Below are 27,739 nucleotides of genomic sequence, written 5' to 3'. Positions count from 1 at the left end.
ATGTACTATTAGCTACCGCGCAGTATTTTGCGGGTTATTCCAACTCAGATAACTCAAATCGCCCGGCCGCCGTGGCTTGACGAGCTGCTTCGCGGCAAGCGCCAATGCCAGGGCAAAGCACAGCGCCGCGACAGCAATGTGCGACAGGCCAATCTCGAGGTTGCGGCCACCGATCCACGCGGTGCTGCTGATGACCACCGACTTGGTCCCGTCAAACATGCTCACCGGGTAGTTGTCGTGGATCTCGAGTGTGTAGCGGCCGACGGTCAGTGGCTCGTCGTCGTTGCGCTTGTACAGCTTGCGGAACGTGGGGAAGGCCGCGGTGCGCATCCACACCATAAAGTGCTCGTTTTCGCGCGGGTTAAACACGTGGCCTTCCTCGTACCCATTCGGGAAGCCAAACGGCCCCGTCGCTCCCAGCCAGAACGGCGGCGGGACAATGTCGGCGGCCTTGTACGTCGGCGCCTCGTAGTGCTTCCACTCTTCCGGCCACACGATGTTTTTCTCGCTCATCGTGTAGTTGCGCACGACTTGGCCTTGTGCATCGAGGAGCTGGGGGTTGCCAAAGGTATCGTTAAAGACGCTGTTGGCAATCAGGCCGCAAGGGTAGATGCCCTTGCCGGTGTTGGGATCGCGGCCGAGCGGCTTGCACTGCCCTGAGCCAAGCTGGTCGGGCGTGCGCGGCTTGTTCATGAGCTGCATATAGTCCATGCTCTTGAGGTAGCGGCGGTGGTTCTGGTAGTAGTTCGTCAGACGGTAGTACAAAAAGACTCCGCCGTCCATCTGGTTCGGCACGCTAAAGGAGATCATGCAGCGGAACGCAGGGGGGTTTCCCTGCGGCACCTCGATCGGCTGCATGCTCCACTGCGGCGGCGCGTACGCCGACGCGTTCATCTTGGACATGTGGTACCAAAACTTGTCGCTCGGCATGTCGGCCGGCGGCGCGTTCGGCTGCAGGTGACGGCACTCGGTATAGTCGAGCGTGAACTCGTCCACGTTTAGCACCGACCAGTACATCACTGCACCCATGATCGCGAACAACACCCCGACGCCGACCAACAGAGGCAACACCGTCGCGTGGGACAGGATCGGGTGCCACGCCTTGAGACGCTGCTGCCGCAGCGCCGTATTCGCGGGCCGCTGCGTCATGTACGCCTTCTTCTTATCGCCTCCCTCATTGTTCTGTTCGTTCTCCGCATCGTCCTCGTTGGCAGGCTCCTGCGCCTTGCCTTTTCCACCGCGCCATCGGGACAACATGGCAGCGTCCAAGGCATACATCACGTGCGTGGGCGCAACCGACGTTTCCCCCCGCCCTGGGAGGACGCCGCGTGCAGCAGGCACGATATGCGGACGTCGCTCGCGCTCGAAGTCGCCCCAGCGCACGAGGGGGTCGTTTCGATCGCCTATGTGCAGAGCGAGTGCACGGCAGGTGCGCTCCGGGCACTTCCAGACTGGGTACGCACCCAGGCCTACCAGCTCCTCCTGGGCTACCTGCCGCTGGCCAAGGCGAGCTGGCTCGCGACGCTCCGCCGGCGCCGCAGCGAGTACTTTCGCTTCCTGTCGGACCTGGCTATAGACAGATTTGTGCCCGGGGAACGTGCGCCGGACAAGGTGCTCGACCAGGTGTACAAAGACCTCTTTCGGGCATCGGAAGCCGACCCCGACTTTTACGACTGCCGCGCGCCGTGGCCCAAGGCATCGGTGCGGCATGAGCTGCTCGACCGGCTCGAGACGATCAACCGCGACTTTGCCTACTCTGCGCAGCGCGATCGGCCGCCACACGGCGAGCGGTTCGTCGATCGACAGTGGCATGCGATGCTCCGCATTCTCTACCTCTATGCGATGCTCAATCCATCGGTGGGGTACGTACAGGGGATGCACGAGATTTTGCATGTCCTCCTGCGCGCATTCTTTGCGACGCGCGATACGCCCCTCAAGGATGCGCCGGACGACTGGGCCGAAGTGCTCGCGATCGGCAACACGGTCGAGGCGGAGGCCGATGCGTTCTGGTGCTTCTCGCTGCTAATCGGCGAGCTGCGCGAGGTGTACGACTTTGGTCACGGCGATGCGACGACACTCGCGGCGATGCGCGACCTCGCCGAGCCGCTCCGCGCCGGCGCACGTATGCCGGACAATGGCATGGCGCACGCACTGCACCGCTTCTCGGCGCAGCTCGCCGCCCAAGATCCTACGCTGGCCACGGCACTCCGCGACACGGGCCTCGACCCACGCCTGCCGTACTACTCGCTGCGCTACCTCGTGTGCCTCTACGCCGCCGAGTTTCCGTGGCCTGCCGTGCTCCAGATTTGGGACGTGCTCCTGGCCCAAGGCTCGCTCGACGCCGCCCCCAGCCCGATCGAGGGGCCGGCGCCGAACGAAAAGATTGCCTTCTTGGTGGACGTCGGCTGTGCCATGCTGATGCATGTGCGTGGGCGCCTCCTCGACCCGCCTGTCCAAGTCCCATCGCCCCGCCGCTTTGCGCCGCGCATCCCCGGGGGATTCGACACGCCCCAGTCCGAGACGCCCCCGGACGCTTTCCAGCAGACACTCGGCGTGCTGCAGCAATACCCCGAGCAGGACGTCGCGCCGATCCTTGCCGCCGCCTTGACGTTGAATGCACGCCGTAAGGCCGAACAGCCGCTGCCGCGCAATGCCGACGCACGCCGCGCGCCGGTGGGCGAACCGCGGCGGCCGCAGCGCAACACGTCGCTGCAGGAGCGCCTCGCGGCGACGGTCCAGCGCTCGCTCAATGCGCCGGTGCGCTCCGCGACGTGGGCCCCGGAAAGCGCGCCAATGCGCCGTGGATCGAGTGCATCGGAGCGCGCGCGTCCGTCGCTGGACCGCGACGCGCCCCACACACCGACCAAGCGCTTGCCGCCCATCGACACGGACGCTTCGCCTACGACACCCCTCTCGTCTGGTCGCGCGCTCTTCAAAAGGTACACCGAGGCGCTGCAGGACAGCAACACGGCCGCGTCCGTGTCCAAGGCGAGTACGAACCTCGCGGCCAAGGCACTGGCATGGCGCGCGGCCCGCGACGAGCCTTCGTCGCCGACGCACGCCGCGCCGCGGTCCGCGCCGCCGACCGACGCGCCGCTTCTCCCGGTCCCGACCGTGGTCGATTCGCCAAACGACCGCGACGCATACCGCTCCATCGCCCGCACCCGCGCGGGCCTCGCGTCGGTGCATACACCGGAAAGTGCGCATCGCCGGCGCTTCGATCCTTTGGCGCCATCGCCAGCAACGTCCGAAGACGACTCGTTCACCCAGTCCCTTTCAAGCCCTTCCCACCTCTCTTTGCCCAGCATGCGCGCCGCTGCAAAGATGGGCCTCTTGACGACACCCCCAACAAGCGACTCGTCGGTCGTCACGCCACTCGCTACAGGCGACACGCCGCCGGGCGCCTCGAACCTTTCGCGCCGCATCCCGTCGGGCCAGCGCCGCAGCCCGCGCATAGTCTCGGGCGAATCGCGCATGCGCAGGTCGCACAACGCGAGCCCACGGACCAGCGACCCGGTGCCGGCGGCGACGATGCCTATGCTCGGGCCGGTCGAGCCCACGCCAGAAGGGGGGCACACGGCCGAGCACCTCGACCAGCTCCTCGCAGAGCTCAAAACGAACGAATGGGTGAAGGATTAGTAGATCGTATACCACGCACTACCTAGCTAACGTCGACGAGGCTGGCGCAGCGGCTTGATTTGCCGGCCGCCAGGCGCGGCCGCAGGCGGCGCACCCATATTAAACAGGCCACCACCAGCTCCGGGCGGCGGCGTGCCAAAGCTCGGGGGGGCCGGCGAGCCGGGCGCCGAAGTGTTGCCAAAGCCAAAGGCCGGCGGCGCGGGCGACGGCGCATTAAAGGCAAACGTGCTCGGCGTCGTAGGCTGCGGCGGCGGCGTCCCGGTGCCAAAGGCGAACGGCGCAGGGGAGCCCGCAGCGGCGGGCCCCGCTGCTGGGGGCCAGGCGCCGCGGGCGCCCCGCCACCAAACGTAAAGTTGGGTGCCGCTGGCGTGTTTTGCGTAAAGGAGAACGATGTGGTGGGCGTTGTCGCAGGCGCGGGTGACGCGGGGCCGCTGAAGCCGCCCGGCGCACCAAAGCCCGTCGCCGGCGCGCCGGCGTTGAATGCGAACGGCGCAGGAGAGCCGCTGGCGGGGCTCGCCTCGGCCGACGTGCCGAACGCGAAGCTGGGCTTTGCCTCGTTGTTCGTAAACGAGAAGCTGGTCGTCGGTGCGGGCGACGAGCCGGACGAGCCGGGCGCAGAGGCGGGTGCGGAGCCAAAAGCAAATGCGGGCTTGTCACCGTCGGGCTTGGCGCCGAACGAGAACGAAGGCGTGTCGGCGGGCTTGGCTCCGGGCGCCTCGGCAGGCTTGGCTCCGAAGCCAAACGCGGGCGTCTCGGCGGGCTTTGTGCCAAACGCGGGCGTCTCGGTGGGCTTCGCGCCAAACGTGGGAGTGTCCGGCTTCGCGCCAAAGCCAAAAGATGGCGCGCTCTCGGCGGGCTTTGCGCCAAACGCGGGCGTGTCGGACTTGGCGCCAAACGACACCGCCGGCTTCTCGGCCGGCTTGCCAAGGGTAAATGGCGCAGCGGCCGCGCTCAGGCCAGGCGCCGCACGCTTCGAGGCAGGCTCGTCCTCGTCGCGGTCACGCTTCTCGCCAAACTGCGGGGCCTTGTCGGCTGGCGCGCCGAACGAGAAGCCGGGCTTTGCATCGGCCGCGCCAAACGCACTCGGCTTGCTCTCTTCCGGTTTCTTGTCCGCAGAAGCAAAGGAGAATGGTGCGGACTTTTCGGTATCCTTGGCAGAGTCGGTTGCTCCGCCGAAGCCAAACGTGGGCTTGGGACCCGTGCTGGACGCGTCAGGCGCCGCTGGCGCATCCGGCTTGGATCCAAACGAGAAGCCAGACGCCGCTGGCTTCTCGGATTCGGTGGGTTTCGCAGTGAATGCGAACGCGGGCTTGTCCTTGCCTTCGTCCGGCTTTGCACCGAACGAGAGGGCAGGCTGCTCAGCAGGCTTGGCGCCGAACGAAAAGCCGCTCGGCTTGGCCTCGGCGGGCTTGCTGAACGAAAAGCCACCGGCAGGCTTGTCCTTGTTCTCGTCCGCAGGCTTCGGCGCGCCAAACGAGAAGCCGTTGGTAGGCTTTTCCTTGTTCTCGTCCGCAGGCTTGGGTGCGCCAAACGAGAAGCCGCTGGCAGGCTTGTCCTGGTTCTCTTCGGCGGGCTTGGGCGCGCCGAATGAAAAGCCGCTCGCAGGCTTGTCCTTGTTCTCTTCTGTAGGCTTCGGCGCACCGAATGAAAAGCCGCTGGCAGGTTTGTCCTTGTTTTCTTCGGCAGGCTTCGGCGCGCCAAACGAGAAACCGCTCGGCTTGTCCTCGGCGGGCTTGGGCGCGCCAAATGAAAACCCGCTCGGCTTGTCCTCGGCAGGCTTGTTGAACGAAAAGCCGCCGGCAGGCTTGTCGGCCGCCGGCGCAGGCTTGTCGTCGGCGGGCTTGGAACCGAACGAAAAGCCACCCGCGGGCTTGGGTGCCTCGGCAGGCTTGTCCGCCGGCTTGTCATTGCCGAACGAGAACGCGCTCGGCTTGGGGGCCTCGGCAGGCTTGTCCTCGGCAGGCTTGGGCGCACCGAACGAGAAACTGCTCGACTTGTCCTCGGCGGGTTTGCCAAACGCACTTGCAAGGCCGAGCGAGCCCTTGGGCTCGGACGGAGCAGCGGGCTTGCCGAAAAACGAGGGCACCGGTCCATCGTTCTTCTCGGTGCTCAGCGAGCTGCTGGTGCTCGCGGGCGGCGCCGCAAAGAACGACGAGCCCTTGTCTTGGGGCTTGTCCTCGGCCGGCTTCGCGCCAAAGAGCGTCGAGCCGGCGGCAGGCGCCTTGGCCGGCGTCGTCGACGGCTGCGGCGCGCTCAGGCGGCCAAGCAGCGAGCCAGAGTCCTTGGGCGTCGTCTCGGCAGGAGGCGCAGGAGCTGCCGCCTTGGCCTCCTTCTTCTCGGTCTCGAACGAAAAGTTCGTCGGGAAGAGGCTCGTAGGCAGCTTGATCTTTTCCAACTCCTCTGACTGGGGCATATCGTCCTCCTCCTCGTCATCGTCAAATGCGGTAATACGGCCAGACGGCGCGTGCCGCCTGCTCTGCTTGGTCGAGCCTTGGCGGAGCACGGACCGCTTGCTGTCCGGTTCGTCGTCCGCACGCACCGAGAAGTTGTCCTTTTTGGCAGGCGCCTCCGCCTTGGGCTCGGGCTGCGCAGGCGGCACGGGCGCCTCGGCCTTGGCAGGCGCCTCGGCCTTGGCCGGCTTCGGCGCCTCGGGCTCGGTTTCGGTTTGTGTCGCCTTTGTCTTGGCCTTGGTACGGCGCGAGCGGCGGACAGGCGCCTCGACAGGCATCTCGAGCTCTTCTTCGCGCATCGCATCGTCGTCGAGGCCAAGCACTTCGTGTGCGACTTGTTCCTCTTCGTCCGGTGTGACGTGGTCGTAAATCTCGCTGGCCTGCACCGAGTTGCGCAGCTTTGAGCGCATGCTGGGCTTCTGGCCTACCTGCGTGCGACGTAGTTGCTGGATGCGCTGCGTCGAGCGCGAGTGCGGCGCAATGCTGCGCGCCGGCGAGCGCGACGCCGGCGACGTATTCGTATCCGTGGTCGGCAGCGGGACCGAGATCGACGAGGTGTGCCACGACGGCATCGACTGCGATCGCACGATGCCTTCGCGACGCGCGTCGCCGAGCGGCGTACGCATGCTTTCGAGCGCACGCAGAATGCGTTCGGCCTCGTTCTGGGGCGGCGGCGGCTTGGGGCGGCGTGCCTCGAGGTCGTCAGCATCGACAAAGCCCATCTCGGGGTCCCAGACCATGCGGCGCTTGCGTGCCGACGGCGTATCCTCGTGCTCAACCTCGGCAGCAGTCTCGTCGCGCTTGCCGAGCACGGAGCTGTGTGATGCCGAGGCAGGGAGCGGTGCATCCTTCGCCGGCGCGCGCGGTGTCTTGACGGGCAGTCGCGGCGACGCGCTGCTCTTTTGTGGCACAAAGTCGCGGAGCGAAGGGTGCGTCGAGAGCGACGGCGTCTGCGTCGGGCCGAGATGCAGTGTGCTCCAAGACGACTTGCCCGGCGTCAGGCCGCCAGTCGACGCGCTTGCAGGGATACCCTGTCCTCCAGGCAATGCGCGCGCACGCGCAGGCGTCAGCTGGCCGCGGCTGCGCAGTGCACTCGGCGTCGCAGCACGAGCAAAGAGTGCGGTGCGATCCGGCGTATAGTTTGGCGGCGGTAGCGTCGATTTGGCGGGTGTATACGACGCACGCTCAGGCGTGTGCTGTACCTGTTCAATCCTGGGTCGTTTCGGAGGCGTAGGTTCGTCGTGCGTAGGCAGCACGCTCCGCCGGGGACTCGACCAGGGAACGGCCCGCAGCAGGCGGCTGCCGATACTCTGCATGAGGCCGCTTTTCTGCGGCACTTCGGTCTCCTGTGAGCCTTTTGGCGTGCTCTGGGTGTGTGACCCGTCGGCTAGCCACATGGAGCTATCCTGCGCACGCTGGCGCGAGTGCGACGAGCCAAACATCGCAGGACGACAAAGGTTCGTCGTGGCGCCCGTAGGTCACGTGACGTGGTCCGAACGCCCTCCGAACGATGACCGTCTTTCCGTCGCTGGCTGCTGTCTCGGGCGCTGTTGCCGTTGCTTTTGGGTAGGTTGGATTTCTAATCATCCAGTGCTTTCGGCGCACATGCTCTGAAGGACAAGTTCAACCCCCACCGTACGTCGCCATGCTAATCGCAGAGGCCGCCTCCTGGTCGACCGCCGTGCACTACCAGTTTGTGCACTCGCTTGCGCTGCTGTACGTGTCCTCGCAGGCCCCCCTGACGGGCGCGTCCCTGCTTGCGAGCTACGCCTTCACGACGGGTATTACGCTGTTCAGCGGCTCGATCTATGCTCTGTGCACGCTGCCCGCCGGTCACGGCGCACGTAAGCTTTTTGGCCCTGTGACGCCTCTCGGTGGCCTGTCGTTCATCGTGGGCTGGCTTGCGCTTGCGTACGCCAAGCGTCCTGGCCGCTTGTAATGCCAGGCGTGCCGTATGGCGTTTGCAGAGCAGAAATTAGTAGGAGCACGCTGCACAGCCCATGCTCTGTGGGAGCATATTGTATTGCGTACGCACTGTGTGCACGCACAGTGCGTTCCACTGCAATGTCCTCTCTCGGCCTCTCTCCATCGCCCGTAGAACCCATCCCCACCTATCCGCTCCGCTCGGACCAGCGCGCACGGCCGTGGCGCCAGCTCATGTCACGTGATCGGCCCGGCCAGCTCCGGGGCAGGCCCGCTGCTGGCGTTCTCTTTCGTCCATCGCGATCTGATCATGTCTGGCGCTACTTGGAGGTCCTACTTTTCGTACGTTTCCCCGGCGTGGTAAGCTAATACCAGGTTCAGCAAGTACACGGCCGTTGCCGCGCGCGCGACCCGTCAGTCTCTGAAGGAGACGGAGCGTGTCGCCGCTGAGCGCCGCAGCCAGCAGGCCCTGCGCTACCAGAACTGGAAGGATGGCAAGCCCAGCGAGCAGGTACGTCGCCTCTCTTACGCAGCACAACCTCGGCTTCGGCAAGTAAACTCGCCATCACACGAGCGCCGCTCTCGATGAGGCGCGCTCACACCTTTCGTGCTTACATTGAAGTAGATCTGTGCAATGTATGGACGTGATTGGGTATTGTACGCTATGCCCCAAAGAATTCCCAGTCGGCTTCGACCATCTTCAGCATGTAGTCATCGACAGAGCCGACCAAGTCTTCTTCGGGCGCAGGTGACTCGTCGGTGCGTTCTTCGGTAGCTTCGCGTGGGGGGGCTGGAGCGTCCGTATGCGGCACGCTTTCTGCCGCAAAGTCGGCCTGGTCGAGCTGCATTTCTTCTTGAGCGGCATGCGCCGCGGCAGCATCCTCCGCGTCTTCCGCCGCGAGGAACGCGCGGTCCACCTCGCGGTCCGAACGCGTGTCGGTCTCGTCGCCGACGCGCACACCGCCGAGCGACGTGCCGTTCTCGTCGAGCATGTCGCGCCAGTCGTTGCGCATGAGGTGCTCCGTAGTAAACTCGCCCTGTTGGATCACCATGCTGTCCAGGCGGCGCTTTTGGTTCGCCTTGCGTAGCATATTCTCCTCGATCGTATGCTCGCTGACAAAGCGGTAAATGTGCACGTCGCGCGTCTGGCCGATACGGTGCGCGCGGTCCATGCACTGCGACTCGATCGCGGCGTTCCAGTCGAGATCATAAAAGAGCACCGTGTCGGCACCGACCAAATTAATGCCGAGGCCGCCGGAACGCGTGCTCAAAATAAAGGCGGAAATGCGCGTGTCGCGGTTGAAGCGCTCGGTGAGCACCTGGCGTTGCTCGACTTTGGTCGCACCGTCCAGACGGAGGTAGCGATAGCCTTGGTAGTTGAAGAACTTTTCAAGGATGTCCAAGACCTTGGTCATTTGCGTAAAGATCAGGATCCGATGGCCGTTCGGCACGAGGCGCCGCATCAGCACGTCGAGCTGCTGCAGCTTGCCACAGTCGTACTGCAGCAGCGACGCGTCGGGGAACGACACGTTGAGCTGCACCGCAGCACGATGCAGAGGGTCGAGTGCAGGCGAGCGCAGCGCGAGCGCGTCCGCATCAACACCAGGCAGCGCTGCTTGGGCGACGCCTTGCGCGACCGCGGGGGGCGTCGCAAACGCAAACCGCGTCAGCGTATCGGCCATCTGCGCACTCCGTTGGTGGTAGGAGAGCACAGCGTCGCTAAGGGCATCGCTGCGCGTCCAGTACGACGCCGTGTTGTTCGCCACAATGTCCATCGGAAGGAGGGGAGACGTCTGCATCGCCTTGGCCATGCGCAGCACGCCACGGCCGTAGATGGGCTGCACGTCGCACCGGAAGCGGTTCAAGTACGCAAGGTGCTGTGCGTGCTCGTAGGCGTCGATCGCGCGCTTCTGTACCAGCGCCTGGCGCAGATCACTCGCAGACGTCGCGCTGAGCGGCGGCGCAGGTGCGGGCGGCGCGACATTGGCGATGGCATCCGAGGCCTGCAAGTTGCGATAGCGGCGCGTCGCGAGCGGCGTCAGAAGCGGCTCGCGGTCCGTAAACTGGAGATTGAGCAGGCCGAGGTTCACCTTGTCATCCGACTCTTGCAATAGCCGGCGGCGGACGAGTAGCTCTTTGATCTCATAGTCTGCCGCCGCCGAGCGGCTCTGCACAAAGGCAGTCACGGTAGGCCGAGGCTCAAAGAGGTCAGGGTGGTTGCACACCTTGCGCAGCTGCATGAGGCAGTTGATAATGCTCATGTAGTTGCCGCTCGCGAGACTCTCGCGGGTCTTGGCGCGCGACATAAAGTCATTGTACAAGAACCGTTGCCGCTTCGAAAGACGGCACGGAAGGACGTGCTCGTATTTTTTCGGCATCTCGCGCTCGACATCCGACTTGAGGCGGCGCAGCACATAGGGGCGCAGGACGGTGTGTAGCTTGGCGACCGTCTGCCGCGTCTCTTCGTCCATCGACTCGGCGTTCTCCGCAGCGCGGCCGAGTGGGTTGGAAAACCAGTCCTGGAAGTCTTTCATGTTGGAGAACGCGCCGCTCGCCGCAGCGACCTCGGCGATGCCTTGAGGCATCAAGAAGTACATGAGACTCCACAAATCCATCAGGTTGTTCTGCAGCGGCGTACCGGTGAGGAGCAGCCGGCGCTGCGAGTTGAAGCCGAGGAGGGTCTGCCAGCGCTGCGACCGGAAGTTTTTGATATGGTGCGCCTCGTCGAGCACTAGGTACATCCACGGCTTGCGCCGGAAGATGTGCTGATCGGCGAGCACAAGCTGGTAGGACGTAATGCACACGTTGAAGCTGTTCTCGGTATTCCAACCAACACGCTTTGCTTTGCGCTGCTTCTGTGTGCCGTAGTAGGAGAGGATCTTGAAGCCGGGAAGGAACTTTTTAAATTCCATCTCCCAGTTCAGCATGACACTGGTCGGCGCGACAATCAGGTGAGGGCCCCAAATGCCGCGGTCGCACGCAAGGTGCGCAAGGAGGGCGATGGTCTGGATCGTCTTGCCGAGACCCATCTCGTCGGCGAGAATGCCGTTTACGTTGTTGTTGTACAGACTCACGAGCCACTCCATACCTTTTTGCTGGTAGGGACGCAGCGTGCCGCGTAGAAGGAAGGGAGGGCGCACCAGGGGAAGCGAGTCATCCGACGGCGAGTCGGACTTGTTCTTGGCGCGTTTGCTGTCGGATTCCTGGGCTTTGTCCGCGTCCGACGGAGAGTCATCTTTGGAGTCGATCACTTGGATCTTGGGCTCGGTAGGGGGTGTAGAAGAGGCTTCGTTGACGGACGAGGTGAGTTTGATGTCGTCGACTTGGTCGTTTTCAGCCTCGTCCTCGTCTTTGTCCTCCTCGTCTTCCTCCTCCTCATCCTCGACCTCCTCATCCTCTTCGTCCTCGTCCTCCTCTTCTTCGTCCTCCTCTTCTTCATCCTCTTCTTCTTCGTCCTCTTCGTCGTCTTCCTCGCCCTTTTCCTTGGGGGCCAAAGAGGGGGGCTGCAGACCGTCTCCACCATAGCCGTACTTTTTCATGAGCTCCTCGATAGGAAGATCTGCATCCGCGGCAAGGTCATCGTCTTCAGACGCATCTTCGATGTCGTCTTGCCACATTTGCTGCTCAAGATTCGCATCCTCCTGGTCCATGTTCTCTTGCACCGAGACATCGGCCAGGGCTTCCGAGGGCGTAGCTTCCGAGGCAAGTTCTTCCTCGTCCTCTTCGTCCTCTTCGTTTTCCTCATCCTCAACTTCTTCATCCTCATCCTCTTCGTCCTCTTCCTCTTCATCCCCTTCATCCTCCTCGTCTTCATCCTCATCTTCATCCTCCTCCTCATCGCTGTACCGCATCGAAAGCTCAGCGTGTTGCGTCTCGAGCATCTGTGTGCTCTGCTCGATAATCGCCTGCAGTTGTTTCTTGCCCAGTTTTTCGCGCTCTGCCTTTTCAATCGCCTGTTTCTGCGCGCGGACGACGGTGATCGCCAGCTTCCACTGGCGGCTTACTTCGCGCATCGTCCACTTGGCAAGTGCACGCTGCCGCTTTTCCTCGAGCTTTTGCTCGCGCTCGTCGCTATGCAGCGAGCGCTCCCAGTAGGCTGCGACCATGCGCGACACCTTCTTGGCGAGCTGGATACGTCCCTTGACGGACTGGTGCATCCGCCGTGCGCGGAATACGACCCCATCGAGCATGTGGTCGTGGTGCGCCTTTTCGCGCTGCGCTTCTTGCGGCTTGAGCTTTTGGAGCGAGATCGTGCCGCTCGGCTCGAGCGTCTTGCCCTGCTGCCGGAGCTGGTCGAGGCGCTGGTACAGCTGGATCTCGCGCGCAATGCGCTGCTCGCGTGTTGCAGCCGTGACCACGTCGTCGTCCCACATCGCATACGACTGGAAAAAGGCGGCGAGCGAGCCGCCGTGTGCCGCTGGCTGCGGCCGCTGCAGCGGGGACATGAGCGGCAGGCGCGGCGGGTGCCTGGGGTTGAGCTTGGCGCTCGACAGCGGCACGAGGCCGATCTGCTCGTCGCCCGCGAGCGGCGCCTCGTGGCGTTTCCGAGGCGCGGCGCCGCGCCGCGCCTCGGTGCTGGTGGACCGCGACGGGCGCGTGCCCGACGGCCCTGATGGTGGCGTGCTCGGCCCCGATGGCGCGGAAGGTGGTGTTCCCAGCCCCAGAGCCTTGCGGTGCTCCGTCGTGGAGCGCCGCGTGGAGCGCGTCGATCCGGGGCTCTTGGCCTCGAGGAGGCGGGCGGCGAGGTCATAGTGCGACTGGAACTGCAAAAACACCTCGCTCTTGTCCTCCTGTGCGTCCTGCGGGTTGTACGAAGTGAGTGTCACAAACTTGGTAAGGTGATAGAGCTCGCGAACGAGTGCGTCGTGCTCCTTGAACGTCGAGTCGAGGTCTTTTCGCACGATCTGCGCCTCGAGCGCGCGGCACCGCTCGAGGCGCGCTGCGTCGTCCTGCGGCGCGTTTTTCGGCTCGGCGGATGCACGGCGCGCCCGGGGGTATGCGTCGCTCTCGAGTGCGAGGCGCGACGGACGGTGCGTGCGCGAAGAATGGCGCACGCCCTCTTCCTGTTTTGGCGCAGGCGCCGGCTCCTCTGCCTGGTCAATCTGAAACGCGCGGCCGGGGCTGGAGAAGCTCAGCTCGCTGTCCAGCCGGCGCCGCTTGCGCTCGGGATCGCCGCGCGAGCGTTTTGCTGGGGCGGACCCATCTCCCGCCGGGACGGCCTGCGGCGTGTCTGGCGCGGGCTCGGCGCCTGGTGGTGGCGCAGGCGCATCGTTCGCCGGTGGCGCATGCCCGTGTGCCGTCTCCGCAGCGACAATAGGGTCTGTGGACGTCGCCTCAACTCGATCCTCCATGGCCCTGTCGCGGCATGTCGCCAACCTTTTCGCGCGGGCGCTTTTTTGTTGGCGGCAGGCCCGAGTGGCCTACGAGGCAAAATGCGCGTGCGGCTTCGCGGCGCGCACGATGGGCGTCGCGTTCAGCCGGCTCTGGAACTCGTTGTTCGGGCAGCAGGAGCTGAAGATATGTATTCTGGGTTTGGATAATGCGGGCAAGACGACGTTGATGTACAAGATGACGCTTGGGTCGGTGGTGGCGACCGCGCCGACGATCGGGTCCAACACCGAGATGTTTGAATACAAGAACCTCAAGTTTATGCTGTGGGATGTGGGCGGGCAGACGTCGCTGCGCTCAAGCTGGGCGCAGTACCTTACTGCGACGAACGCGGTACGTTCTAAGGCTGACCTAGCTGATCTATGTCGTGGATAGCAACGATCGCGACCGTGTCGCACTCGCACGTTCCGAGCTGCACCGCATCGCCGCGGACGAGAATTTGGCCAAGGCGCCGATCCTCGTGTGGGCAAACAAGCAGGACGTAAAAGGCGCCATGACCGCCTCCGAAATCTCCGACGCACTCAACCTGTCCGCCTTCCGCGAGCGGACATGGCAGATCTTTGGGTGCTCGGCGCTCACCGGAAAGGGCCTTACGCCGGGCCTCGACTGGCTCGCGACGACACTCACGAGCAAGACACCATAGCTACGGACGCCGTTTCTGTAGGCCTTCTGTACGTAAATCGCGCCCGCCGTGCGTCGTGTCCTCTGCTGCAAGATGGCTGGGTCAAAATGGGGGATACGTACGTCCACTTGCTCCGGCTGCGCTTGCCAAAGTCGCGCACCTGCATGATCTTGGGCAGCGCCGACTTGTCGACCGCGTCGGGCGTCGACTCGGTATAGTCGCGCTGCAGGATATCCATGTCCTGGTAGAACGCGCCTTTGTGGTGGAACTTTTGCAGGAAACCTTGGTGCCCTTTGCGCTTCTCCTCGCGCGTGCGCCGCGCGTGCTCCATATCTTCCTTGAGGCGCTGCGACTCGGGGAGCGCACGCCGCCGCGCGACCTCTTCCTGCTCTTTGCGCCGCGTCTCCTCTTCGGTCTGCACGCGCTGGATCCGGCCCAGCTCGCGAAGACGCCACGCGGCAAACTCCGCGTCAGGGTCGAGATCGTCGGTATCGTCCACGTCGACCGTCTCCTCCTCGTGCTTCTGCTCACGGAGCTCGCGCTGCACACGTTCCGCCGCGAGATCGTGCGCGGCTTTTTTACGCTCAGCCGCATCGGACGCACGCTGGGCCGTGGTATCGAGAGAGGGAGGAGGCGCCTCGGCTCGGTTGCGCCTGCGTGAGCAAAAAAAAAAAACGTACTTGGACACAAAGACGGGCTTGAGCATTACGGGCTCGTCCTCGCTCTCACTCTCGCTCTCACTCTCACTCTCGGTCTCTTCCTCCGACTCGCTCTCGGGCGCGACGGTCGCCGCTTGGAGCGTCACTGCCGCAGGCGCGCGTGGGGGCGGCCGGCTCGCGGTAATCGGGCGCATCGCAGGCTGCGCGGGTGCGGGCGCAGGCGCAGGCTCAGGCGCAGGCTCTGCCTCGTCCTCGGTATCCGTTTCTACATTAGCACTCGCACCTACCATATTCGCTCAAGTCGACATCGGGCGCAGGCGCTTCCTGTGCGTCCGCCTTGCCGTGCGGAAACCGAATCGCTTCGTCGCCTTGCTGGATCGTGACGCCTGCCGAGAATACGGCCGGCACCGTCGTATGACTCGGTAGCTTCGGCTCAGGCGCAGGCGCCGCGGCCACAGGCTCCGGCGCATCGTCGTCCGACGACTCATCGCGCTCAGGCGCAGGCGCCTTGCCGGGGCGGTAGCGCGCCGGCCGCGCCGCTCGTCCGCTCATGTGGAGGGAGATCGCAAGGTGGAGGCAGTCCTGATCCCTTTCCTATGTCCTATGCCCACGGCCACCATCCGCGGGTGACGCGCAGCTTGCAACCGTACTGCGCGAGAATGTTGCTCAGCATCGCACGATCAAGCTCGTTCGATGCGTCGAGCGAGAGTGCGCCAAAGTCGCGGGGCGACATGGCGATCGCGCGGTGCTGCAGGAGCGGCGCCGACTCGCCGTGCGATGTCGGCACCGCCTCGACGCGCTCGCCGAGGTACGCCGACGCCTGGACGTGCATCGCGCGCACATAGCTGCTCCACAGCGTAAAGAGGTACACGCTCGACATTGTCTCGAGCGGCAAGAGCGGGGCGAGGCACGGGTTGAAGCGCGGGTGCGCCGGCGTGATGGTGCGTTCGCGCGGCGGCGGACGCCTCGGCGACGGGAGACTCGCGTGCGATGAAGAGCGGTGCACGCGATCCGGGCGGGGCGTCCCGAGCCCGCATGCGGCGACCAAGGGGTCGTCCTGCGAGTAGATGCTCTCGTCGTCGTGCTCGGATGCGATGCTGCGTGCCGAGTCCTTGAGCGACTCGGCAATGGAGCGCACGTCGCTTTTGTGCGTGTTGTCAGCACGCAGCACCGAGTCGAGCGACTCGACCTCGTCCTCGTCGCTCTCAGACATTTCCGTGTCGGTCAGGTCCACGATGCCGGTGCTGATGCCGCCGTCGGCGCGCACGCCGAGCGGAAAGACGAGCGAAATAGGGATCGCGACCTGGAGCTGCGAGCGGATCAGCCACCACTCAGCGAGCCACACACGTAGGCATGCGAGCCAGACAATCGCGTAGCCGACCGGGAGCGATCGTGCGTCCTGCTGCAGGTACGTCCACGCGGCCGGCAGCACGACACGCAGCCCCCCCGTATTGACGCGCTCGGGCATGGTGCGCCACGCGTCAAATGCGACGCGTTCGTGCGTCTGCAAAATAGTCTCGTACTGCCGCTCCTGCTCCGCAAGCTCGAGGTACAAGGCCAGGTCGCGCGAGCTCCACGAGAGGCCGAGCGCGGCCGGCGGCTCGCGCGAGCGCTCGACGCGCGTCGCGAGCGGGCGTGCGAGCGGCACACGCGGCGCGGCGCCAGGATACGCAAACGCCGACACGTCCAAAAAGACGTCAAACACCTCGAGCTTGTCCATAAAGATCTTGTCCGAGGTCCATGCGACCCACGCGCGGTCATCGGCGTCCTGCTCCGCCTCCCGCTGGAGCACGGCGAGGTCGTGCAGGCTCACGAGGCCACGCACACGGACGTCGCCCGGCGCGCGGCCTGCGTGCACGTACGCCGCATGCACGATCTCTGCGAGGTTGAACGCGACGATCGCGCCCCGCTCGACCGGTGCCGGGCAGTAGAGGAGCAGGCGTTTTTTGGGAAGCTGTAAGAGCTTGATGAGGGGAACAAAGAGGGGTCCGAGGAAGCGGTTCATGGCACAGAGGTAGGTTACAGGGTCGTACGCGAGGTGCTCGATCGAGCACCGCGCCAGGCTCGACGTTGGATCGAGCGTCGCCTCGGCGCGGTAGCGGTAGCGGTCCGCGTACGACTGCACGGTATTCGGCGGCGCGCCATGCACCACCTCGTCCGCGAGGCGCTCGAGGTGGGCAATGTGCGGCAGAAACTCGGCGAGTTCCTGGCTGGGATTCGAAGAGGTGCACGCTGCGTTAGTATATCGACGTACCAAGCACCACGCCGACGCTCACCGAGCGAGCGCCGCGGCGGTTCTGGGTATCGTTCGCCATCTCCTCTTCCGAGAAGCGGCGCGAGCGAAACGCGGCGACGCAAAAGAGCACGGCACCTTCTACATTTCCGCATTCAAAGTGGATCGTGTCGCTCGCGACGTCGTGGCCGCCGCTGGGCAGGACCTTCCATTCGAAGCCGTCGACTGGGAGCGTCTCTGGATACGTATAGACGATTGTATTGCCCTCGCGCACGAGGAACTCGGCGACAAAGATGCCCTTGACGTTCGACGGGACGTAGTCATCCCCCATGGCCTGACGCGAAGAAGAAGCCTGCGGCAACACGTCGCCCTGGCCGCCCGATGCCATCTTGGTAACCAAGCAAGCTCGGCCAATCGATTTGTCAGCGAGAATTGCCACGCGGCAGGAATTTTTTTGGCGCGTAGCGACGATGGCGGGGGACGAGGACGAGCGCCTTGTGCGCTTCACCGGCCATGCCTACTTTCGGCAGCGTCTCGTGCTAGCGACGCTCTCGTCGCGACCCGTGCGCATTGACAAGATCCGCCCCGACGACGAGGAGCCCGGAATTCGCGACTTTGAGGCAGGCTTTTTGCGTCTGCTCGAAAAGCTGACCAATGGCAGCACGGTCGAGATCAACTACACAGGTACATCGGTCTACTACCGCCCCGGTATTGTGTTTGGCGGTGCGGTGACGCACGATTGCGGCCTCTCGCGCTCGATCGGCTACTTTTTCGAGTGGATTGTGCTTTTGGCGCCGTTCGCAAAGCAGGAGATCGCGCTCACGCTCCGCGGCATCACGACCGGCATGGGGGACATGGGCGTGGACACGCTGCGCACTGTGACGCTCCCGCAGCTCGCCATGTTTATGCCGCTCGACTCGGTCTCGATGCTCGCGTCGTCCATGGAGCTGCGCATCGCCAAGCGCGGCGCGCCCCCGCAGGGCGGCGGCGAGGTCTTCTTCCGCGCGCCGCTCATCGCGACGCTGCGCCCGCTCAATTTTGTCGAGCCGGGACGCATCCGCAAGATCCGCGGCATTGCCAGCGCCGTGCGCGTCTCGCCGCAGATGAGCAACCGCATGATCGACGCGGCCCGCAGCGTGCTGAACCGCTACATCCCTGATCTCTACCTCTTTTCCGACGTCTACCGCGGCGAGGAGTCGGGCAAGTCGCCAGGCTACGCCATGTCGCTCGTCGCCACGTCGACGACCGGCACGCTGCATTCGTCCGAGGCGACCTCTGCCCCGGGCGTCACGCCCGAGGACGTGGGCTTGCAGGCCGCGCGCCAGCTCCTCTCCGAGATCCAGGGAGGAGGATGCATCGACCGCAGCCACCAGCCGATGGCACTCGTGCTCATGGCGCTGGGACCGGAGGACGTCGCGAAAGTGCGCCTCGGCGCGCTGACGCCTCAGGCCGTGCAGTGCCTCCGTGATATCCGCGACACGCTTGGTGTCGTGTTCAAGATCAAGCCCGTGCCGGACACCGAGGAGCACATCTTCTCCTGCGTCGGCGTCGGCTTCCGCGGCTACAAGCGGGTGAATTAATTGTACCATAGTGCTTATCTCAGCATCTGACTCTGACCATGGCGGACCTCCCCCAGCAGGACGAGGGCTTCCGCTTCGCGACGCTGTGCACGACGACCAATGATCCGGCACACCGCGATCAGTACGGCGCGTCTTCGACGCCTGTCTACCTCACGGCGACCTTCAAGGGGCTGCCGGGCGCCGAGTTTGACTACTCGCGCTCCGGCAATCCGTCGCGCACGGTGCTGCAGAACCATTTGTCGGCGCTCCAGGGGTGCAAGCACACCTATGTGCTAGCCTCGGGCATGGCATGCTTGGACATTATCACGCGCATGGTCAAGCCGCGCGAGCGCATCGTCGCGGGCGATGACTTGTACGGCGGCACAAACCGCCTGCTGGGCATTTTGCGCACCACGTACGAGATCCAGGTGGACCACGTCGACACGACCGACGCGATCATCTTTGAGCGGCACCTCGCGCAGTGCGCCGCCGACTATGCCGAGGGGCGCGCAGGACCGGTGACCATGGTCATGCTCGAGTCGCCGACGAATCCTTTGCTCAAGATCTGCGACATTCCGCGGTTCGTGCAGATCGTCCGCAAGCACGTTCCGGAAGCGCTCGTGATTGTGGACAACACAATGCTCTCGCCCTACCTCATGCGCCCGCTCGATATGGGCGTCGACATCGTGTACGACTCGGCGACCAAGTACCTCTCGGGCCACCACGACATCATGGCCGGTGTCGTGGCGTGCAACCGCGATGACCTCGCACAGCGCATGTACTTTACGATCAACTCGGTGGGCAACTCCCTCGCGCCGCTCGACTCATTCCTGCTCCTGCGCGGCGTCAAGACGCTTGCACTGCGCATGGACAAGATGCAAGTGAACGCGATGCAGATCGCCCACTTTCTGCAGCGCCTCGGCTTCCACGTCAACTACCCGGGTCTGCGCACGCACCCGGGCTACGCAATCCACCAGCGCATGTCCAAGGGGCCGGGCTCGGTGATGAGCTTCGAGACGGGCGACAAGGAGCTCTCGGCGCGCATTACGGCCGCCGTCAAGTTATGGGGGGTTAGCGTGAGCTTCGGATGCGTCAACAGCTTGCTGAGCATGCCGTGCCTCATGTCGCACGCGAGCATCGACCCCAAGGTGCGCGCGGAGCGCGGCATGCCGGAAAACCTGATCCGCGTGTGCGTCGGCATCGAGGACGTGCGCGATCTCCTCGACGACCTCACGCAGGCGCTCGTCAGCGCGGGCGCCATCCGCCAGATCGGTGTCGCGCCGGACGGCACGCCCGAGTACGAGCGCATCCCGGTCCAGGACGAGATGGAGGCGCTGCGTACGCAGCTGCGTTCCAACTCGCTCAAGAACGCGCCGAAGCCGGTCGTCCCAGACACGCTCGCGGTGAGCGCCCCGGGCAAGGTTATTCTCTTTGGCGAGCACGCCGTAGTGCACGGCGTGACGGCCATCGCGGCGTGCACGGCGCTGCGGTGCTACGGACGCGTGACGCCGCGCACTGACAAGATGCTGCGCCTCGAGATGCCCGACATTGCGCTCGAGTGCGAGTGGGCGATCGACGCGCTGCCGTGGGCCGCACGGCCGACGACGGCGGACGTCCCGACCGAGCTCGACGAGAAGCTCGTGGCGCTTCTTACGCCGCTCGTCGCACAGTTCCCCGAGGGCGACCGCCGCCAGGCGGCGAGCGTCGCCTGCCTCTATCTCTATCTCTACCTCGGCTCGCCCGAGAGCCATGGCCAAAATTTCCAGATCCGCTCGTCGCTGCCGATCAGCGCGGGTCTCGGCAGCAGTGCCGCCGTGTCGGCGTGCCTTGCCTCGTCGATGCTCTACACGCACGGCCACCGTACCCTCCCGACGCGCGCCGATGCGCCGTTGCCCGAGGCCGACACGTCCGAGATCAATCGCTGGGCGTTCCTCGCAGAGAAGGTGATCCACGGCCAGCCGAGCGGCGTGGACAACACCGTGGCGACGCACGGCGGCGCGATCGCCTTCTCGCGTGCGCTTCCGACCAATGCACTGAAGGAGAACAAAATGACGCAGATCAGCGGCTTCGACGCGTTGCGCCTGCTCATCACCGATACGGGCGTCCCGCGGAATACCAAGGCACTCGTCGCGAGTGTCAGTGCGCAGAAGGAGGAGGAGCCGGAGCGCATGCAGGCTGCGTTTGACACGATTCAGATGCTCGCCGACGAGGCGCAGTTCCTGCTCGAGCCCCCGCCCGGCGAGATGGCCGTAAGCCGCGCGTCGCTGTTGGAGCGCCTCGGCCGCCTCATGGACCTGAATCATCTTCAGCTCGTTCAGATGCGCGTCGGCCACCCCGCGCTGGAGACGGTACGCAAGACGTGCGCCGCGCAGCCCCACCGTCTGCGCGCGAAGCTCACCGGCGGCGGCGGCGGCGGATGTGCCATTACGCTCCTGCGCGACGACATGAGCGAAGCGCAGACTGATTCCCTGGTCCAGTCGCTCGCGACTTACGGCTTCTCCTCGTACGAGACCAAGGTCGGCGGCCCCGGCCTCGGCCTGCTCGTGCAACCCTCGCCGGAGAGCGGTGCACAAGCCACCCACTTCCTCCACACACCCACCGACCAGCTCGCCGCGTGGGCGGAGGCGTCGGGCACGTGGGCCTATACGTAGTCGACGTCGTCGTGCGCAATATCGCCCTCGGCCGAACACGGAGCACACCTTTCCTGCAGCGAGTTGCGCCATAGGCGAACGTCGGCGTGCGACACGTGTCGAAGCACGGACCGCATTTCAAGTGCCGGGAACGCACGTCCTGTCTTCCCTTGTTCTCTAGTGCTTTGATCCTGCTTCGCGATGTCTCACTTTGATACTCTTCAGGTAGGTGCGACGAGCGCTCATCCCTAGCTCCACGCCGGCCAGACCCCTGACGCTGGCACCAACGCCCGTGCCGTGCCGATCGTGGCCTCCACGTACGTTGCCCTTCTTCCTAACAACGCAGCTCGTTCGTCTTCAACGACTCGCAGCACGGTGCCGACCTCTTCGGTCTGCGTGCCGCCGGCAACATGTACGTTCTTTCGAGCTTATTCCAGCTACTCGCGTATCGGCAACCCCACCGTGGACGTGTTTGAGAAGCGCATGGCTGCCCTCGAGGGCGGTATCGGCGCTGTGGCCGCCTCCTCGGGCCAGTCCGCTCAGGCTATGGCGCTCCTGTCGCTCGCCTCGCAGGGCGACAACATCGTGTCGTCGACCCTCCTCTACGGCGGTACCTACAACCAGTTCAAGGTGCTCTTCCCCAAGTGGGGTGTCACGACCAAGTTCGTGAACAAGCTCTCTGCTGAGGAAATCGAGAAGTCGATCGACAGCCGCACCAAGGCTGTGTACATTGAGTCCATCTCGAACCCGCGCTACGAGGTGCCCGACATCAAGGCCATCGCCGAGGTCGCGCACAAGCACGGCATTCCCCTCGTCGTGGACAACACCTTTGGTATGGGTGGTTACCTGATCCGCCCGATTGAGCACGGCGCCGACATCGTCGTGCACTCGGCCACCAAGTGGATCGGTGGCCACGGCACGACCATCGCCGGTGTTGTCATCGACTCGGGCAACTTTGACTGGAGCAAGAGCGGTCGCTTCCCCCAGTTCACCGAGCCGTCGGAGGGTTACCACGGCCTCAAGTTCTACGAGGTGCTCGGCCCCCAGGCTTTCATCGCCTACGTCCGTGTGGTGATCCTGCGTGACCTCGGTAGCTGCATGAGTGCCTTTGACGCCTTTTTGCTCCTCCAGGGTCTCGAGACGCTCTCTCTCCGTGCCGAGCGCCACGTGTCCAACTCGCTGAAGCTCGCCGAGTACCTCGAGCAGCACCCGCAGGTGAGCTGGGTGCTCTACCCCGGCCTCAAGTCGCACCCCACCCACGAGCGCGCCAAGCAGCTCCTTACCCGCGGCTTTGGTGGCGTGATCAGCTTCGGTGTCAAGGGCAGCGAGGAGGACGCCAGCAAGTTTGTCGACTCGCTCAAGCTCGCCTCGAACCTGGCCAACGTGGGTGACCTCAAGACCCTCATCATCCACCCTGCCTCGACCACCCACCAGCAGCTTACCTCCGAGGAGCAGCAGGCTTCGGGTGTCAGCAACGACCTGATCCGCGTCTCGGTCGGTACCGAGTTCATTGACGACATCAAGGCCGACTTTGACCAGGCGTTCAAGGTCATTGCCTAAATGCATATTCATCCCGCCAAAAGACTCATCTCTCTAATGATGACTCTACGTTCAACATGACCTGATCAACGTGTACTTTTGTACATAGATTTCTAGGCGTGCTTAACCATGCCTACCTACTCCTGTCTGTGCGCCAGCCTCGGCCTCCACCCTGCGACGCGTGCTGCCGGCGCCGGTATTTTCGGCCGAGATACCTGAGGTCCGCTGGGAATTGCCAATCTGCGTTTCCCGTTTGGTTCCGTAATTTGCAGCGGGCGGTTCTGACCGGCGTCTTGCTTAGAAACACGATTCCTTGTCGAACAGCCGTGATGATTGGAAGTGTGCGTGCTGCTCTCCCCCGCGTGATTCCCCGTAATACGACGGGCTACGCTCGTACTTTGATCACCAAGAGTGAGCGCTGGACCCCCGCCACGGCCCGGGAAGGCAAGCTCCTGGAGCAGAGCGGTGCGGTCGAGCTCAGCAAGGTCCTGCCCAACATTGAGTCGCACTGGGCCAAGCTCTCCAAGGAGGAGCAGTACTCGGTGTACAAGCAGCTCGAGGAGATCCAGCGCAAGGACTGGAAGGACCTCTCGGTCAACGAGCAGAAGGGTGGTACGTAATTTGCCCTGGTCGTGTGGACTAACCGACAGCATACTTCGTTGCGTACGGCCCCTACGGCCCGCGCAAGCCCGTCTCTCCCCCGGGCCAGACTGGCCGCGTGATTATCGGCACTGCCCTCGCCGCTGGCTTCGGTATTGCCGGCTTCTACGGCGTCCGCTCGCTCGGTACGTGTTTTCTTCGCAGCGTCGCTAACCACAGCTAAGCCCGCCCCCAAGTCCATGACCAAGGAGTACCAGGAGGAGATGACTGCCCGGGCCAAGGAGAACAACCAGAACCCCATCACTGGTATTGCGAGCGAGGGCTACAAGGGCAAGGGCCACGTCATCTAAGTGACGTTTTACCCAGCTCAGGTCGCAGTATGCACTCCAGGCAGGGAGACTTGCAAGTTGTATACGATCACCTCTCAATGCCATGGAGCATTCAATCAGGGTTTCATAGATGCATTGCTGTGCTGCTACTGAATGAATCTAGTGGGCTTCGCGCTTGCGCGGGGCCGCCTTCAGAATGTCGTCCACGCGCATGATCATCTCGGCCGCCTCACTGGCCGAGACCACGACTTGCCGCTTCAGCTTGTAGCTTTCCGTGACACCCATCTCGGCCATCGACGCGAGCTTGCCGCTGTCCAGGTCGAGACCCATGTCGCTCTTGCCGTCGTGGTGCGCTGCACGCAGCTTGGCCACGAGGTCGGACGAATCGAGACCCGCATTGTCGGACAGGATGGTCGGGAGCTGGCGCAGCGCGCGTGCAAACGCCTCGACGGCAAGCGCCTTTTTTCCCGAAGTCTTGCGCGCCTCTTCGTCCACCGCGTTGCTCATCGCCATCTCGGCGCAGCCACCACCGTAGGTCACGCGCGTCTCCTTCACGGTCTGGCTCAGGACACTGAGCGCATCGTGCAGCGAACGCTCCGCCTCGTCAATCATCTGAGAGGTGGCGCCACGCAGCACCACAGTGCAGGCCTCGCCCGCGGCGACACCCGAGAACTTGATCAGCTTGTCCTCGCCAATCATCACCTCCTCGATCTCGCCACAGTGGCCGAGACGGACGAGGTCGGGGCGGTCAAAGGTGCTGGTAATCTCGCCGCCAGTGACGAGCGCAAGGCGCTCCACGCCCTCAAAGTCGGCGTGCTCAATGCACATGATGCCGGCATCGGTCAAGAGCGACTCGGGGTAGTTGTAGATCAGCTGGCGGTTCACAAAGCAGGTGATACCGTGAGCCTTGATACGGTCGACCTTGGCCTTCATCTTGTCGCGCTCCGCACGCTCAATCTCGGCGAGCTTGCCGGTGCCTTCGACACGCACACGCGCACCAAACACCTTGATCTTGTCCGTGTCCATAGAGGTGTTGGCAATGAGGATCTTGGCGTTTTCCAAGCGCTTGACCGAGTTGGGCGCGATGCGCTTGTCCAGAATGAAGCCCTCGTCGAGGTAGCTGTCGGTAAGCTTGCCACCGAGCTTTTTGATGATCTGGATGTTCTCCAGATTGGTCGAGCCCTTGAGACGTAAAACGGCATCCACAGCAAGGTTCGCAAAGTAGTCCTTGTCCTGCGACAGGACCTTGGAGGAGAGCGTGGTCCGCGCGATATTCAGCAGGTCCTCACGGAACTGCTTGGGGTCAGCCGCGTGGTCCTGCGCCGAGGCCTGGAGCGCCTCGAGCGCAGCCTTGCTCGCGATACGGTATCCGTCCACAACGACCTGAGGATGCATGTGCGACTCGACGAGCTGCTCCGCCTCGCGTAAAAGCTCTGCGGCAAGGACACAGACACTGGTCGTGCCATCGCCCACCTCGTCGTCCTGCACCTTGGAGATATTCACCAGGATCTTGGCCGCAGGGTTATCAAGGTAGATCGACTTGAGGATCGTCGCACCATCGTTCGTCACGACAATGTCGTTCGAGCCGCCGACCGACTGCAGAATCTTGTTCATGCCTTTCGGGCCCAATGTGCTCTTTACCAGATCGCCAAGCGCCAGCGCGCCGACAAACGACGACAGGCGTGCATTCTCAGCACGCTCTTGAGTAGCCTAACGTTAGTTTGCCTCCCTACGCACCTCCTGCGCAAAAATAGGCGCAGACATTCTCGCCGCCTAACGCTAAGTGAGACGGTCGGCCGCCGCGCAAATGCCGCGTCGCGTGGCTTGTTAGATCGACCTAGTAGGCCCTTCGGTGTTGTGGAGGTCCACCACGTTCCTAGTGCAGCACGATCGGGCGGTGAATTGGCGTAAGGGAGGGGGCGCAGGCACCACGACGTGCTCGCTATGTGGTTGTGCATTGTCGAGGGTGGTATATGGCATGGTAGGAACCATGTTGCGCTATGAAGAGCCCCGAAAAGGGACCATGAGCCGTACACAACCGGACCTCTGTGCCCGATCAATTCCGAATTTTCGAGCGAACCCTGAGGATTTTTTTGCCCAAGATTCCCAGTTTCCATCTTCCTTGAAAAGTGGCAATGAGCTCGTTCACGCACGTAATTGTAATCGGAGCTGGTGCATTTGGCGCTTCGACTGCGTTGGAACTGGCCCGTTTGGGCCACCGCGTCACGGTTCTGGAGCGTTCCGCAGACGGCCGCGCTGCGGACAATGCCGCATCGAACGATCTGAACAAGATCATCCGTGCGGATTACTCTGTATGTTGACAAGGACAAGCTAATATACAGGACCAGCACTACCGTGACCTGGGCAAAAAGGCGAACCATATGTGGCGCACGAGCCCAATCGTGTCCAAGTTCTACCACGAGACGGGTGTCGTGTTCCGCTCGGGCGAACACTACGAGAACGCGAAGCAGTGGGTCGAAGATGGCGTCCGGAACGCTGTCGCCCCGGTGACCGACATGGAGAACTCGGTGGATGCGATCCAGCTCCCGCAGGCTTTTGGCATCAAGAGCTCGGACGAGGCCGTGAGCGCCTTCCCTCCGTCCCTGCGTCCGCACCTCGGCGAGGCGTACACCAATTTCGGCAGGCAGGTCGGATACTACAACCCGCAGGGTGGCTGGGCTGAGTCGAAGAATGCCACGTTCGCTACCCTGGATGAGGCGCGCCGTTTGGGCGCCGAGGTGATTACCAACGCGCAGGTCGCGTCGCTGCTTTACAAGGACCCGTCTTACGACCAAAAGAAGCCCCGCGTGTGCGGTGCGGTCACGGCCGACGGCCGCAAGTTTTACGCGGACCGTGTCGTGCTCGCGGTCGGCTGCTGGACGCGTTCGATGCTCCATACACTCAAGGTGCCGCTCGAGCGCGAGGTCGTTCGCCCGACCGCGCATTGTGTGCTTACGATGAAGCTCGACCCCGAGGTCGCCCAGAAGTTCAAGGGCACTCCGGTTACCTTTAACCTGTACACGTACGTCATTTGCGAAGCTCACCTCAGCGGCTTTTACACGTTCGAGCCCAACGCGGATGGAATTCTGAAGTGCGCGATCCACGGTGTACGTCTCTTGTGTTTGCTCACCTTTCAGCGCGGAAGTGACTTCCCGAACCCAGCCGATTACCAGGGCTCGGCGTTCCCCAGCGTGCCTACGCACAAGCAGGTGAACAAAATGCTCAAGGAGATCCGCACCCTATTCCCCATTCTCCAGTTCGAGGGTCCGAACAAGAATGCGTCGGTCCATTTCACACGTATCTGCTGGTACAGCGACTCTATTGACGAAAACTTCCTGATTGACTTCCACCCGAATGTGGACAATCTGCTGGTGTGCTCGGGCGACTCGGGCCACGCCTTCAAGGTACGTTGCAATTTTTTTTTTTTTGTTCCTATACTAACACGTTCTAGTTCCTTCCCGTCCTGGGCCGCCTTACTTCCGCGCGTCTGCTGCATCTCGAGAGTGGCACGGATGAGTTGGTGCCCGACTTTGGTCTTTCGAGCCACCAGCGACGGGTCTTCTCGTTTGCGCACCACTTGGACATGAACGACCCCAAGAACCTTGGCAAGCTCTCGACCGATTCGATGCGTATCGGTGAGCCTGAGGACGAGGAACCCGGCGAGATTCTTGAAATGGGCACTCCTAAGGCGAAGCTGTAGAGGGTATCATGGCATAGAAACACCGTTCTTTTATCTTGCATATCGTTAGGTGTGCAGTTGCTCCAAGCCATCCAGAGCCTGAGACACATTGGTGCGGCGGACTGACTTGCGTGCGTCCTTGAGCTATCGGTCAATCACGCAGGAAGTACGTACCGGATTCGGGCGCTCCTCGCCACCCTGCTGAAGTTGCGACAGCATATCGTCGAGCTGTTCGCGCTGCTTGTTATCCCGTGCCTTGCTCGACGACGCGTGCGATCGTGCTTTCATGGTCGCCTGCTTTACTTTTCGTGCCGCTTGGCTGGTCTTGGTGGTACCCGCCTTTTGCAGCCGGGCCGCAGACTTGGTGCTCGGCGCTTTGCCCATCGCCGTGGCGGCTCAGAAAAAAAGTAGTGTGGATTATGTCATCGATTGTGGGGAAGGGTGGCATTTCTCCTAGCTCGTCCTGCATTTTCCTACAGAGCTACACAG

General features: G+C 63.5%; 15 protein-coding genes across 15 annotated transcripts; 8 read left to right on the top strand and 7 right to left on the bottom strand.

The window, feature by feature from the left end:
- Positions 1-12: 12 nt before the first annotated feature.
- On the bottom strand, positions 13-1,257 carry MJAP1_001008 (uncharacterized protein; the record flags this gene model as incomplete). The annotated part of the gene is made up of 1 exon (XM_060264974.1): positions 13-1,257. The coding sequence occupies one exon, from the start codon at positions 1,255-1,257 to the stop codon at positions 13-15; it is 1,245 nt and encodes a 414-aa protein (XP_060120957.1).
- An 87-nt stretch (positions 1,258-1,344) lies between these two features.
- On the top strand, positions 1,345-3,639 carry MJAP1_001007 (uncharacterized protein; the record flags this gene model as incomplete). Its single annotated transcript, XM_060264973.1, has 1 exon — positions 1,345-3,639. One exon carries the CDS (start codon positions 1,345-1,347, stop codon positions 3,637-3,639), a length of 2,295 nt encoding a protein of 764 aa, XP_060120956.1.
- A 26-nt stretch (positions 3,640-3,665) lies between these two features.
- MJAP1_001006 (uncharacterized protein) lies at positions 3,666-7,531 on the bottom strand (the record flags this gene model as incomplete). Its single annotated transcript, XM_060264972.1, has 2 exons — positions 3,666-3,946; positions 3,982-7,531. 2 exons carry the CDS (start codon positions 7,529-7,531, stop codon positions 3,666-3,668), a joined length of 3,831 nt encoding a protein of 1,276 aa, XP_060120955.1.
- A 68-nt stretch (positions 7,532-7,599) lies between these two features.
- On the top strand, positions 7,600-8,569 carry MJAP1_001005 (uncharacterized protein; the record flags this gene model as incomplete). Its single annotated transcript, XM_060264971.1, has 5 exons — positions 7,600-7,655; positions 7,681-7,724; positions 7,748-8,000; positions 8,388-8,523; positions 8,546-8,569. 5 exons carry the CDS (start codon positions 7,600-7,602, stop codon positions 8,567-8,569), a joined length of 513 nt encoding a protein of 170 aa, XP_060120954.1.
- A 105-nt stretch (positions 8,570-8,674) lies between these two features.
- SWR1 (DNA helicase) lies at positions 8,675-13,363 on the bottom strand (the record flags this gene model as incomplete). Its single annotated transcript, XM_060264970.1, has 1 exon — positions 8,675-13,363. The coding sequence occupies one exon, from the start codon at positions 13,361-13,363 to the stop codon at positions 8,675-8,677; it is 4,689 nt and encodes a 1,562-aa protein (XP_060120953.1).
- A 217-nt stretch (positions 13,364-13,580) lies between these two features.
- MJAP1_001003 (uncharacterized protein) lies at positions 13,581-14,043 on the top strand (the record flags this gene model as incomplete). Its single annotated transcript, XM_060264969.1, has 2 exons — positions 13,581-13,733; positions 13,756-14,043. 2 exons carry the CDS (start codon positions 13,581-13,583, stop codon positions 14,041-14,043), a joined length of 441 nt encoding a protein of 146 aa, XP_060120952.1.
- An 81-nt stretch (positions 14,044-14,124) lies between these two features.
- Positions 14,125-15,233, bottom strand: MJAP1_001002 (uncharacterized protein; the record flags this gene model as incomplete). Its single annotated transcript, XM_060264968.1, has 4 exons — positions 14,125-14,149; positions 14,187-14,675; positions 14,703-14,946; positions 14,969-15,233. 4 exons carry the CDS (start codon positions 15,231-15,233, stop codon positions 14,125-14,127), a joined length of 1,023 nt encoding a protein of 340 aa, XP_060120951.1.
- Positions 15,234-15,282: 49 nt separating this feature from the next.
- MJAP1_001001 (uncharacterized protein) lies at positions 15,283-17,245 on the bottom strand (the record flags this gene model as incomplete). The annotated part of the gene is made up of 2 exons (XM_060264967.1): positions 15,283-16,913; positions 16,936-17,245. 2 exons carry the CDS (start codon positions 17,243-17,245, stop codon positions 15,283-15,285), a joined length of 1,941 nt encoding a protein of 646 aa, XP_060120950.1.
- A 139-nt stretch (positions 17,246-17,384) lies between these two features.
- Positions 17,385-18,494, top strand: MJAP1_001000 (uncharacterized protein; the record flags this gene model as incomplete). Its single annotated transcript, XM_060264966.1, has 1 exon — positions 17,385-18,494. One exon carries the CDS (start codon positions 17,385-17,387, stop codon positions 18,492-18,494), a length of 1,110 nt encoding a protein of 369 aa, XP_060120949.1.
- A 38-nt stretch (positions 18,495-18,532) lies between these two features.
- STR3 (cysteine-S-conjugate beta-lyase) lies at positions 18,533-21,124 on the top strand (the record flags this gene model as incomplete). The annotated part of the gene is made up of 1 exon (XM_060264965.1): positions 18,533-21,124. One exon carries the CDS (start codon positions 18,533-18,535, stop codon positions 21,122-21,124), a length of 2,592 nt encoding a protein of 863 aa, XP_060120948.1.
- Positions 21,125-21,304: 180 nt separating this feature from the next.
- Positions 21,305-22,663, top strand: MET15 (adenosylmethionine cyclotransferase; the record flags this gene model as incomplete). The annotated part of the gene is made up of 4 exons (XM_060264964.1): positions 21,305-21,328; positions 21,371-21,420; positions 21,450-21,515; positions 21,541-22,663. The coding sequence occupies 4 exons, from the start codon at positions 21,305-21,307 to the stop codon at positions 22,661-22,663; spliced, it is 1,263 nt and encodes a 420-aa protein (XP_060120947.1).
- A 308-nt stretch (positions 22,664-22,971) lies between these two features.
- cox5 (Cytochrome c oxidase subunit 5B, mitochondrial) lies at positions 22,972-23,592 on the top strand (the record flags this gene model as incomplete). The annotated part of the gene is made up of 3 exons (XM_060264963.1): positions 22,972-23,254; positions 23,293-23,427; positions 23,462-23,592. 3 exons carry the CDS (start codon positions 22,972-22,974, stop codon positions 23,590-23,592), a joined length of 549 nt encoding a protein of 182 aa, XP_060120946.1.
- A 138-nt stretch (positions 23,593-23,730) lies between these two features.
- CCT2 (T-complex protein 1 subunit beta) lies at positions 23,731-25,335 on the bottom strand (the record flags this gene model as incomplete). The annotated part of the gene is made up of 2 exons (XM_060264962.1): positions 23,731-25,281; positions 25,309-25,335. 2 exons carry the CDS (start codon positions 25,333-25,335, stop codon positions 23,731-23,733), a joined length of 1,578 nt encoding a protein of 525 aa, XP_060120945.1.
- Positions 25,336-25,594: 259 nt separating this feature from the next.
- On the top strand, positions 25,595-27,271 carry MJAP1_000995 (uncharacterized protein; the record flags this gene model as incomplete). Its single annotated transcript, XM_060264961.1, has 5 exons — positions 25,595-25,619; positions 25,819-25,883; positions 25,914-26,593; positions 26,621-26,975; positions 27,023-27,271. The coding sequence occupies 5 exons, from the start codon at positions 25,595-25,597 to the stop codon at positions 27,269-27,271; spliced, it is 1,374 nt and encodes a 457-aa protein (XP_060120944.1).
- A 45-nt stretch (positions 27,272-27,316) lies between these two features.
- MJAP1_000994 (uncharacterized protein) lies at positions 27,317-27,634 on the bottom strand (the record flags this gene model as incomplete). Its single annotated transcript, XM_060264960.1, has 2 exons — positions 27,317-27,349; positions 27,425-27,634. 2 exons carry the CDS (start codon positions 27,632-27,634, stop codon positions 27,317-27,319), a joined length of 243 nt encoding a protein of 80 aa, XP_060120943.1.
- Between the last annotated feature and the right edge of the window lie 105 nt (positions 27,635-27,739).

This window comes from Malassezia japonica, chromosome 1, assembly GCF_029542785.1.
Source record: "Malassezia japonica chromosome 1, complete sequence".
In the NCBI taxonomy this organism is placed as follows: domain Eukaryota; kingdom Fungi; phylum Basidiomycota; class Malasseziomycetes; order Malasseziales; family Malasseziaceae; genus Malassezia; species Malassezia japonica.
Note: the sequence above shows the minus strand (reverse complement) of the source record. Positions and strands in the feature narration are given on the sequence as shown.